The 13349-nt window shown below is 41.4% G+C and overlaps 1 protein-coding gene across 14 annotated transcripts in view; it reads right to left on the bottom strand.

Moving 5' to 3' along the window:
* The window catches only part of BRSK2 (BR serine/threonine kinase 2), a 441793-nt gene extending 430125 nt beyond the window's left edge, over positions 1–11668 (bottom strand). For all 14 annotated transcript variants that reach the window (XM_005307786.4, XM_005307784.4, XM_008164498.2 and 11 more), the window contains exon 1: positions 11200–11668. In XM_005307786.4, coding sequence (XP_005307843.1) covers positions 11200–11293 — 94 coding nt within the window. In that variant the 5' untranslated portion in view covers positions 11294–11668. The remainder of the gene's footprint in view (positions 1–11199) is intronic.
* Between the last annotated feature and the right edge of the window lie 1681 nt (positions 11669–13349).

The raw sequence follows: 13349 nt of genomic DNA, 5'->3' as shown, positions 1-13349 counted from the left end.
AAAAAGCCAAACATGGTTCTACCCCCTGCTCCATTCCCCAAGGAGTACATAGACTTGAGAGCAACGAACCTCACATACCGCGCAACTTTCCAGTTCAACTATCCCAGGGGTGAAAAACGTCAGTACAACAACTGCAAGAGGAAAAAGAGGGACCAATTCGGTTCCCTGTGAAGTTAGTGGCAAAACATCCCAAATTTAATGAGAGCAGAATTAGGTCTTCAGTGAGGACCAAGTACTCAGGACCTCATGGCTTAAAAGGGACAAATGAATTTCAGATGAAAATGTTGGGAGGGATGAAAAAAACTAGGCTGGTAAACTCACAGGGCCAAACGTATCCTTCAGTGGAGTTACCCTAGAGATAAGGTAGCCCAAGGATATTGAGGGAAGCCCCCATGGGTGAAATTCACCTGGTGCAAATGGCCAGCACAGTGCCTATGAGCAACGTATGCCCTAACTGGAAGGTTTAAGCTGTGCTGGCTTCTTGCACAGGGGTCAATTTCACCCCATTAAAAAGCCTGGAAGCTGAAGTCATCTTTTCCTTGCTGCTTATACTTTTTTTACTATTATTACTTGATTTAACTGCAATACACTGCTCTTCGTAAGTGCAGTCATCTGCCAATTTCACCTTGCAAGTTTAATAGGTTGGGATGTTTTGAAGGAAGCTTTCTCTGGACCAAGCAACAAAATATATTTCCCCGGGTTATCTCAAACATAACTGATTCATAAGCAGCCCTGTGTTTTGGTGCTAACAGGCAGAGCTGGTATGTGGGAGCTCCAAATTCAGGAGCGGCCTTGAGACTCTTCCCGCTTGAGAAGCTCTGACTAGGGTGACCAGATGTCCCGATTTTATAGGGACAGTCCTGATTTTTGGGTCTTTTTCTTATATAGTCTCCTATTACCCACACCCCCGTCCCAATTTTTCACATTTGCTGTCTGGTCACCCTAGCTCTGACTGACGCTGGAGGTGATACCATCAGACTTGGCAAGGCCGTGAGAAAGCGATGCCCATGCGATTTTCTCTAAATCCCTCCTCCCTGATCATCTTTTTGGGGGGCAGCATCATCAGTACACCTGGCTAGAAATACATCTATATTCTTGGCCATACATTGAATGGGGGAGAGGAACTGGATGAAAGAAGAGCAGGAGCGGCAGAATCATATCGAGAGTTACCCCTGGGTCAAAATTAAGGCCCAGCACAGACTGATCACATCACTCGCCAGTCAAAGCACCCGAGTCCATCTCCTGCAGATTAGAATATACAGAGCTAGCAGTAGGTTTCTCAGTGCCTCTTAAAAGTAGGACATTTGTGGACCAATCCAGCTCACTCCCCACCACCTGAGACAAGCTCCTCCATAATTTGTACTTTTAATGGCATTTTGGCTGGAGGACTGAGTTTATGGCCTGTGGGGCCCTACGCAACCACACAGGAATGACTCTGTGGAAACAATGCCTGTTAATACGTTTGTAAAACATTACTGAAAACGCATAACCACACAGATATTTTTTGTCTCCCCAGAAAGCTTGGACTGCAAAACAGTAGTGAAACAAATCACAAGAGCCTCAGGAAACGGAGAGCACGTTGTTGATAAATTGTGCAGGCAGCTAGAAAAGCACTTACTGAATGGATGCCTGAAAATTGTTTCCCACTAACCTCTGAAAAGTAAAAAAAAAAGGCAAACACTTCACTTCAAACACAACCATACCTATAATCCCAATATATAGTTTTGGATTAGATAATTTAAAAAAAAAACACACACACACACAGAGCCACCTTATTAAGACGCTGTTTTGCCACCAACTCAACCAGAATCTCTAAATGTTACAAATCTTGGAGTATGGTTGGTAACAGCAAAAATCCCCTCCAAGTTAATTATCAGAATGCAAACTACCAGACTCCTTCATTATCAAACCAGCCATTAACGAGGCAACAGATTCCTCTCTCTAATTTCTTATCTAACATTCGTCCATAGGTAATTATACCGGGGAATACTCCCATAAAAACTTAAAATAAGGATTTAAAGGTGAAATACAAAGTAGTGGAGGCTTCTTTCTAGACCCATACAAAAATATTTATTTAAAGATGCCATATCTGTAACAGGGTGAGCCAGATCCTAAGCTAAGGAATGCTAGCTGCACCTTGGGGTAGGCATGTATGTAAAAAAGTGGCTTTTAGGCACCTTTGTGTTTCCCCAATCTTGAGTTCAGATGCAGGACTAGTCCTAACTCAGAGCAGCCCCGGGGCTACTCTAATTTACGTTGGCTGGCAATGGCCCAGAAGCTTTTGTGGCAACTGGGGGTCAATCAGGTATAAGGGGAGCACCAGCTATAAGCTCTTTTCCTAAATCGTGCTTTTATACATTGATAGCTGGAGGTGACCCTTTAGGAGCTACTGTGGTGGCTCTACACCACCTGAACATCTCCCTACAGTAAGAGAAGCATCCAGTGGCTGGCTTGGATGACTTTAGGGATGCTTTCTGCCAGAGAACCACAAAACTCCCCATTCTACATAAGAATCATGCCCTGTGCTTAGCTTAGCTTTTAAATATAAACATATGGTGATTTTTATTTCCTCCTCCACTCACTATCCTAAGTTTCCCCTTCAAAAACCAACAACCTCATCAGCACCTGAACGGAATATATTCTTTTGCTGTTTGCTTTGTTTATAGGCTTTGTGACATTATCAGACTTCACAGACAAAAATTCACATATGCACCTGAACTTGGTGCATATGTGAAGAGGGAATTCATTTTCAAATATTTTGTTTTAAAAAATTAAATTGTATTGTAAGTTATTTCAGACGGAGATTGCATCTTCCTATGAATTTGTACAGTACATAGTACAAAGGGGCCTCTGGGTGCTACAGTAACAAAAATAGCACTAAATAATAATACATAAGAATATTTGGAAATAACTCTATATATACAGTGTGCTCTGTTACAGTGTAATTATTCCCTATGTAGATGGCCAGCATAAGTCCTATGCTCAAGTTAATATTCACTTAAACCCAATCTTGAGGAATTAAGTAGGACTTTGGTGGTTGCATAGGTCTTGTGCTAGACTTCTGCACAGGGTTGAATTTCACTCGTAGTGATTTGGGTATGTAAACAGATTTAAAATAAAAACAAATAAAACTTTTGCAGCTCATCATTATGTAAAAGTCATATATACTGTTCATGACACATGCCAATGGAGCTGGGTGAATAATATAAAAATGTTCTGTGAATATTCACTTGAATCTTTAAGTGAATTTGATTTGATCACATTTGTGACCCTTTTGTATTTGTTTTCTGCAAACATTGGATCATTTGAGTCATACTGGCACAAATCATTATGGGAAACAACTCTTGAAACTGTGTTCAGGAAACCAAATTTTATGTTGGCACATGCAAATATTCATGCTGGAAATGCTTGCACACTCATCCAACCAGGGAACAGAACAGTACTCTGTAACGTATCTGACAGATTGCATCCAACTCCAAGAGCACAACTCAATTCTTTGATTATTGATTAAGCAGGCTCAATCCATTTGGGGAGGGGGGAATCAAAATAACCATTTGTCAAATAAACTGAAATGACAAATTACTTTGAGGAAACCGCAATCTGCTCATGGACATTCCAGAATAAGGCAGGCTATATTCATTGAACAAATTATTTGTGATGAATTATTTGCTTCACTCTACAAATCTTGTGATAAAAGAGTGTTGTCTCATGGACTAAACTCATGTTTAGTCTGGAGAAGAAAAGACCGAGCGGGGACATGATAACAGTTTTCAAGTACATAAAAGGTTGTTACAAGGAGGAGGGAGAAAAATTGTTCTCGTTAACCTCTAAGCATAGGACAAGAAGCAATGGACTTAAATTGCAGCAAGGGCGGTTTAGGTTGGACATTAGGAAAAACTTCCTAACTGTCAGAGTGGTTAAGCACTGGAATAAATTGCCTAGGGAGGTTGTGGAATCTCCATCATTGGGGATTTTTAAGAGCAGGTTGGACAAACACCTGTCAGGGATGGTCTAGAATGGATAATACTTAGTCCTGCCTTGAGTTCAGGGGACTAGACTAGATGACTTCTCGAGGTCCCTTCCAGTTCTACGAGTCTATGATTCTATTTATGAGAACTGAAAAGCTGAGCTATTCTGGCACTTTCCCGCAAACAAAATGAACAGTTTTATCATTTAAGACTGTTAACGCCCTTGCATTGTTTGTAACAAAAACCCCACACTCCTGATGGTTGTTCCATTATGAAGTTTCTAAGAGAAGTAAAAAGTTTGACTCTTACCTATTATAATGGGCTTAATCCTGTTCCTATTGAAGTTAACTGGAGGCATATCTTGTATCAATGGATTTCAGTGGGAGCAGGAGCAGTACCTATTCCTATAAACTGACTATGCATTCAAAGAGCACCACACAATGAAGCTCCCCAAAATTAATGTCTACAAACTCACCCCTGTAATATCAACCATGTATGCCCCTGCCTTGAGTCCACCTCCGCTCAAATCGTCATCCATGTTTCCATCTCTTCTCATTTTGACTATTGGAAGCAAGTCCTAGCTTTGCTGTAGCATGTGCACACAGTCTCAAAAATACTGAGAAATAACCCCCACCAGTCAAACAGCTACATTCGTTCCCTGTGCATTTCAGGATTCGATTCAAACTTAGCCTCCTCATTTTTAAAACCCTTGAACAGACCTCTGTCTCTCTTCATTCCTTTCCTCGGTCCCTCCGTTCACCAAATAACTTACTCTCTACTCCTTTATGTAATCTCAGTACTGTCAATGCAAGTGCTTTCTTTTCAGCTTCATTCCTCTGGAATGGCCATACTGCATCCTCCTCATTCGCTACCAAATCCAGCTCCCATTAGAAGTCAATGATAATTCATTTGATTTCAACAGGAGCTGGATCAGGCCCCCATGCCCCGTCAAATTTCATGTGAAAACCATTTTTTCTCCTTTGTCCATACCATTTCATTTCTCTCCGCTCTTTTTTATGTTATTGATTATTATTATTATTTCAAACAGTGCATCTATTATTTAATTCTGTAAAGCATCCAGCATTACAGTTTGCCTGAAAGATTCTGTATGAAATAGACGTATGCTATACTATAAAGGGCTTCAGGATGTTGGGGAATCCAGAACATTCACTGGACACATTTAAAATACTATACTGGTTCTTCCAATGGAGTCACAAGCTGTCTGTAGATCAGAAATAATTTCCCTCCAGAGATAAATTCTACTGAGAAATGTTTTTAATTTTCCCCAACCTCCCTCATCATGTATTGTCTTCCCCACTGTAGTGACACTAAATGTCATTAGAGTGGGGATGGAAAGGAGGAAGTTGTTTGAGCAGCATGAAAACGGTATTTGTAGAATACAGCAGCACCTGGTGATGTCTGAGATTTAGATATAAAAATGGTCATATAATCCCACTCGTTTGACAGCGTATCTGAATTTTAACAACTCTTGGGCAAAAGGCTAGTTGTCACTTTACAAATCCATTAAGAGCCTGCTCTATTCCCACTGAATTCAATGGCAGTTATGCCACTAATTTTGTTGGAAATAAGATTGGGTCACAAGGCCTTGATTCGGCAATGTGCTTTGTGCAGTCAGACCCCTATGCCCGTGCAGAGCATATAGGAGTCCATTTGCATGTAGCACATTGCAGGATCAGGATCTAAATTAGATCTTTTCTACCTATCATTTGCACTCAATTTGGCAAAGAGGTGTTTGCTAGAATGGTTTTAACACAAAACTTTCAAAAGGCCTGTTTTTCAGATCTACTTAACATGGTAGCACTCATTTCAATCGGAGTTGTAGAGCCTCAGCATCAGACCGGAGGTATCTCACATTGGACACCCAAAGGCTGAGTCACTGAAAATGAATGGCAGCTTTTTGAAAATTCTGCCCTTATTGTATAACGACCTCCTTTCCAACCATATTTAACACTGAGGGTCCAGACATATATAATTGACTCTTATGTCAACATATCTTAGCAAGATTTCATTAAATACTCGTGTTTGTAAAACCTTCATTGCCTGAGACACGGTTTCCAATATTATACTTCCAATTGTGTGATTAGTAATTAGTTCATCTCTTAAGTGAAAGATGTCCTAACAGGTTATCACTGGAAGGTATGCAGATTCAGATAAGACTTATTGCTATGAAGATAGCCTCTCTAATTAAAAACCATGTAAGAAATGTGTTTAAAAATATAAATGGAACTTGCATATATTTGGGGAAAACAGGTCTGAATGGAAATTTCAAATGATTTACATCTCTCCTGCCAGATCCTCAGCTGGTGTAGGTCAGGGTCATCAAATTCAATGGAGCCCTGCCAGTTTACACCATCTGTGGGTCTGACCCCTACAATCTATAAAACTATTCATGACAGTATGGATAACACTGAGGATACATACTTCTATAAAATCAGAAGGGTCTGGCAGGATCATGATTCTACAGCTATACAGCTCAATATCATACCAGTATATGATTGATTATTAGCTGGTATATGTACTGCGTTATATGTACAAGTTGTTGTACTTTATATACAACAGAGTCACCCTCTCAATATGGCAGGCTCATCGTGCAAGCTCTCTAAATGCAGAACTGCCATTGGCTTCAATTGGAATTCTGTGTATAGAATGCCTGCAGAATTAGGCCCAAATATCAGAGAAGTTGTGTGAGTGATACCAAATGGATTTGCAATGGTATGCTGTTTGCTTTCAAACAAACTTGATCAAAGACTAAATTCCAACACAGGATAGTGTTGCTTTGCTTGCAGAGAAAGGAGCATTTCAGAAATTTTAACTGTGCTGTCATTTGGTGCCAGGGCAAACAAACAAAAATAGTACTGAAGTGTATAAGTTGGCCTTTAAATGAAAATGCAGAAAGATCCACTGAAATGCTGAAGCTCTTAGCAAGGAATACATCAATTCCTCATCTCTGCCTTCACTAATAAAAATTCACTACAGTCAATCTGAATTACTGTAGAGGATTTCAAGGGGAAAATAGAGGTTAACAAGGGCAAAAGAAAACTCACAAACAAAATATATTCCTGGAATTAAAAAAAAAAAAGTGTCAGGAATACATGAAAAGTTGATTTCACACAGAATTAGTGGCAAACAGGGCCGGCGCAACCCATTAGGTGACCTAGGCAGTCGCCTAGGGCGCTACAATTTGGGGGGCGGCAACCGTGGTGATATTTCGGTGGCGGACCTTCCGCTGCCTCTGTGGGGAGCGGCATTTCGGGGCGGGACCTTCCGCCACCTAGGGCAGCAGTAAAGCTGGCGGCGCTCCTGGTGGCAAATGGAGAGCAGCCTCTGTTTAATCTGAATAATAAACTTGAATCTCTTCTTAGTGTTCACATCCAATCTGTTTTCTAAGCATAGTATCTCCTGGTGTGTTATTGTAACACAAAGCACATCCTTTTTGCTCATTACTGTTAATTATAGTGAAAAACTACGATAATTAACTGCAGTACAGTGTAACTGGATGAAATGTACATAAACCAACCCCTTCATAGACACCGTTATATATCCTTTACTGTCATCTTTTACAATGACGTTTCCTTATAATAAAATGTTATGAGTGTGGTAATTAAATTATTACACTGCTTCTTATATTCCTGTTCCCTCCTAATACAGATTCCATGAGCTACTAGACCAGTTGCCGGAAACAATGGCAGAGATACTTTGAATTGAGCCTAATACAACAACAAAAGGGCAATTGTCTTACTATGGCACTCCAAATTATTCACATGTAGAATTCTTGTGGTGAATTATTAAGAATTTCTTTTCTTAGCTGTTGTCCCACTCCCAGTATTATTGGAGTGCAAACATTTTTCAGCATTGCGCTGAACCTTCCTTTCTTGCTTTCCAAACTAACTGGCCTTAATCCTCTCTCTGTGACATTAGTCATTCTCAGAAAGCCTGATGTCCCAGCACTGTCGACTCCTCAGGGCAGGCTTTGCCTATCCTTCTTTAAATCAAAATCAGCACGGTCTTTAGCCAGCATTTTGAACTGGATCTGAACCCACTTCTGAATGTCAGTTTTGCCAACTCCCTCCCCATTACTAGATGTCACCAGCTTCCACTGACATCACAGGCACAGTATCTGGGCCTCTTTGCAGAAACCAGCAAGTTCTTGTTCTCTTTTGCAGATATTGAGAAGGAAAACTGCTATAGCTACATGGAGGGCTGAAACATGCCATTTGGAGTTCAGCTGAACATGAAAGCTCCCCTTTCATAGCATCCTTTGTAAGTTTGCCATGAACTGTGGCAGATTCTGTACTTGACACCCTCCCTTATTCCTCTTCCTTTGATCTTAAAAATTATCCAATCTGAGTGCAAGGCAGGTGAGAGCTACTAAGAGGTTTGTATAATATTTAATACAATTGGGAGAGAAGCAAGAGCCACATATCTGAAATAACTTTAGGGTGAAGGATTCTTTCACTTAAAAGAAAAATGAGTGATGTGAAGATCAATGTAGAAGGTAAAGGACTTGGTATAATAGGACTGTATATTTTCCTTCTGCTCGTAAGTATGTTTTGCCAGAGTTTCTTTCAAAAGGCCCCCTACAAAAACAAAACAAAACGCACACACACCCCAGGCAACCAAACAAGCCTTTACTTCCTAATCTTCCGAGCCTTAAACTCTTCAGATGAGCTAAAGAAATGATCACAGCCTGATTCACCACGGTGTTACTCCATCAAATTCAATGGAGTTACACTAGCAAATCGCAGTGGTCAATCAGGTCCTCACACTGCACTGTTGTCATATCACAAAAATGCTGCAGGTTCCCCATCCACCAGCCAAGTTAGCAGGGTGAGGGCTACATGCATACCTGCAATTCTGCACGTTCCCGAATCTGATTAGCACAGAAAATGCAGAAGACCAGAAAGCATCTTTCCCATGTTTAACTATGTACATTTAACACCAATTCAGATTTCACCTCCGTGCATTATCTATATCAAGGGCGGATAAGGTAAGGAAGACAGAGACTGGCATCAGCTACTTTTAAGCTTTATCCCTCCATCTTCCCTGAAACAGTGCATATAATGTGTTTGCTGTTTGCACACACATGCCTGCACAAAGCAGAGACCTGTCTCTATAGATTTGCTATAGTGTAAAATTGTAAAAGGCAACTTTCCTGCTAGTCCAGTTGGTCAAATAACTGCAGAGCCCAAAAGCAACAACCCTGAAAACATACACTCTCCCCTCCTACCCTGCTGCCTGCCTGCCTGCCTGCCTGTCTCTCTCTCTCTCCCTCTCACTAATCACTTAGGAGGAAGATAGGAAGATTATCAAGGGAGAAAAAAAATAACCAAAGCTGCAGATAACCCTTTAGGACCATAGTATAAGGTTACGTGATTTGGAGCATAAAGGTTAATGTGCAGGAATCTCAGATGCAATTTTATATCTATATGGGGAGGGGGGAGGTTGACAAGAAGATGAGGAAGAAAGAAATGGTGATGAAGATAGAAAATGAATGTGTATATCTAGGGTTGGTTTTATGATCAGCTGGAGTGCCCAGCAAGAGATTAGCGATGGAAACAGGATACAGATTTATCATCACCAAGACACTGCAATTTTTTGGTGGGGTATTTTTATCATCATCATCAGGATGGATTTTATAGAAACTACATCTGGAGAGATATGAGTTCATTCAGTAATATGAAGAATAAAGGTAATGTCCACACACAAAAAAAGATAGATACCTTCAGCAGTTGTGTTATTTTAAAGATTTAGAGGGGAAAATAAAATAAAAGTCACTTTCGTTTCAAGACTATATGATGCTCACATCCCATCCATATATTCCAATGGTTGCCATGGGGTTTGTGGAGAGGAGAAGAACGAATGAGGAGGGGGGGGTCATAATCAATCATCTCAGAAGAGCATTTCTCCTTACAGAGAAAGATCTGGATTTTGACTGTGTCCCTAAGAAAATTGCAGACTGCAGAGCTGCTGCCATGCAGGGCAGCGAGGAAGCAGGCAGAGCAGAGGCAGCAGCTGGGGATGGAAACGCCTATTAAATCCTTTAGACAACAGATGGGCAAAGCTTGGCTGGGTTTTTAAAAAACACAATGCATCATGTTTTATTGTCCCACCATAATGAACAACACTTAACACCCACAAGCCCAAAGAAGCCCCCTATGGCTGATTCCACCAACCCTCCCTTCTAAATTATAACCTGGAGACTCAATCCACTTTTGGGGGTCCCCCAACCAAATCAATTTGCCAGACTCCATTGCTCATTGCACCTGTTACTAAAAAAGAACATAAAAATGGGGAAGGCTTTTGGGATTTTTTTTTAACTGCTCTTCCTTCCAATTACTGCTCCCCTGTCCTTGAAGTAAATATAACATCCAGGCAGGCAACCAGCGAGTCCAAATCTTGAATGCATTTAGGAGATCTAATTATGCCACGTAGGGGACAAGCACCTGCTCTCTGCTAATTCTCTCACTACGTTTCCTCTTAATATTTCTTACCATTGTTCCTTTCAGGAAAATCTGATGGGGGCCAGTTTCACAAACAGGGGCTTTTGGAAAATTAAATAAATAAATAAAAACCTCAAACCGCTAGAGTGAATTCTGCTGCTGACCACTTTTTTATTTTTAAATTCAAACTATGCCACGCAAAAACATACCAAACAACACCATCCATTCATATTTTCCAAATAACCACAGCAGCCAGTGCCATAGACTGTACTGTGCATATTCTCTCCCACCAACTGCACCTTAAGGACTACACCCTTTTCAATCATGATGTCATGAAATACTGCTGGTGACTCCCCCGCCTCCCCACCACGTCCTTTTCCTCCTCCTCTCCAGCATACACAGTGCACCTCTCATTTCAATTTAATTTGATTAAAAAGAAAAGGAAGCAAAGTGGGGCAGTGAAGTAACTGACATGAAATTTACCAGCAGCAGGGCATCCCCGATTTCCTCTGCATGCACTTTGACAGTCACCAGAACAACACCCGTTAGCAAGAGGGATGCACACACGGCAACCTATGCTTTTTTTAAATAAATAAATAAATAAATAAATAAATAAAAACAACCGGAAATAAATAAATAAAGGCAAAAATCCATTAGAAATAGTCTCTCCACTGCAGCAGCCAAAGGGAAAACCCATCCCCTCACATCTCCCATCCCCATCAGCTGCTACCGCACCTTATCCCTAGTGCGGCTGCTGCAAAGGAACCAACCTGTCTGTCCTTTGCCCAAGGTTTTCTCCAAGCGATAGGGTCCAACATATTGTGCATGTTGAGCTCCGCTGCCTTCTTTCCCCGTTGATGTCATTTCTACCTGGCTCTATAATTCTGCGCTGTGTGTGTGGCGGGGAGCTGGGATTTCTCTCTCTGCAGTTCTTTAAATTCCCACTTTGCAGCTGTGTAAGCAAAGCACCCTTTCTCCCTCGCTCTTTGCTGCTTTAGTCCACTTGACTGCAGATTTTCTCTTCTTCCTTTTTCCTTGTCTGCCTCTTTCTGTCAGTCTGTCAGCGTGGGATGCTGAGGGCCAGAGCAGCTATTACCAGTGTTCAAAGAGGGGGATCTAGGATCCAAGCCCAAGGAGCATGGTGCTGGTGATCGGAGCTCTGCACGCCTTGTTCTCACTATGAGCTGTTCAAGGGAGAGCTAGAGCGAGAGCAGCGGAAGAGCTGGGGCCCAGAGATCTGAGTGACAACACAGGCAGCCAATCTCCAGCAAAAACTCAGTTCCCCTCTCCTCCTCCCCTCACTACCTTTCCTTTTCCATCAGTATCAGCAGCAGTTGCTGCCCCTGTCTGATACAGAGCATCATAATCAATGGCAATATCAATAAACCCATGGCTATCAGTCTATTGATAAGGAAAATAATTAAAGATAAAAAGGGATAAAGTTATTTTAAAAATCATACGCACACACATATACATCTTTCTCTAAATTACCCACCACTAGGCACCTGCCACTGCAATTCACTGACCAAAAGCGACAATTAAAATAATGCTGAGGTTGTGGCATTATTTATAAGAGGAAAGAAATCTACTTTGGAAAACAAGCTTGTAAGATTTATGGATGCTGGTTCTATGGGAAGTATTTCTATTCTTTTTGTTCTGTAAGGAGTCTTTCAGAAACAATGACTATTATGAAAAACAGGACCTGATCAGGCTCCCAATGAACTCAGGGGAGGGTTTGCTTTGGACTTCAATGGGGGAACATGTAGGACTGAATGTACAGACCAATAAATAAATAAATAGATCCAGCATAACTGGTACTTCAGTTGGTAATTACAACTGAAATGCCAAGGGTGAAACTTGGAACCATGGAAACTTTTAAGCTCTACAGGTGATCTCTCTAGGGCTGTGACACAAGGGTAGGGCAATATAGGGAAGGCTTGTACTTCTGCAGGCCGTGCTGTATCTGTTCTGCAAAGAGGTGCCCTGATTCAGCAAGGTACTTAAGCATGTGTGTAACTTTAAGCACGTGAGTAGTCTCAGCTAAGTCAATGCGATTACTTATGTGCTTAAAGTTAGACACATGCTTAGGTACCTTGTGGATTCAGGACTGTATAAAGGACTTCAGTGTCCAGGACTATCAAGGTAACCCCTTTCAACGCCAATGAAATTCACCCCAAGCCCCCATATTTACTTTCTCTTCATAGGTAGGCCCCATTGTCCATCCCGGAGTGCACCGTGGTTGCAGTGCCCTCATCTGAATGCCTGCAGAAGTGTTGCACACAGCAAGGACTCCTCACTCACAAAGGAAGCGCTTGGTAAACCTGCAAAAGGAAGAAAAAATAAAGAAAAAGCAGTAAGTAAAGAGACTGTCACTAACTATATCAGTATTCACTGCTCATGGGGATACAAATATTTTTTAAACTAAAAATGTTGGAGATAATGCCTAAAGGAGAAATGTACTTTACAGTAAGTCATCCAACACCTATGTATAAATGGGTGTAAAGTCCATGGAAGATCCCTTCTGTGGACCACATCCACAGATGGTGTAAACTGGTTTTAGGCACTAGGCAATGGAGTAATTTTGCCCCCAAAATTGCAGGAGAGAGATGAGGGGAGGAACAGAGAAACTTTGAGGCTATCTATCTGAATGCAACCCCAAAAAGGTCCCAATATAATTTCCTTTCTCCCCAAAAAACATGACTTCAACACTTACGTTGACCTGCTCCTGCCTCTCTTTGAACGGTGCTAGCTTGTTCTAGCTACTGTGCTATATTGCTGCAGCAACCTTCAGTGTGTTGAGTTTCCAACCCTTCCACAAAGTCCCCCAGTCTCTCCTCTTTCCCCTTTCCCCTCTCCCTTCCAGATTTCATAGTATGTGAAACCTTCCCAGGCTCCCCCACTGCCCACGAACTCCTGCAGT

Source organism: Chrysemys picta, chromosome 4 (assembly GCF_011386835.1).
Source record: "Chrysemys picta bellii isolate R12L10 chromosome 4, ASM1138683v2, whole genome shotgun sequence".
Classification (NCBI taxonomy): domain Eukaryota; kingdom Metazoa; phylum Chordata; order Testudines; family Emydidae; genus Chrysemys; species Chrysemys picta.
Note: the sequence above shows the minus strand (reverse complement) of the source record. Positions and strands in the feature narration are given on the sequence as shown.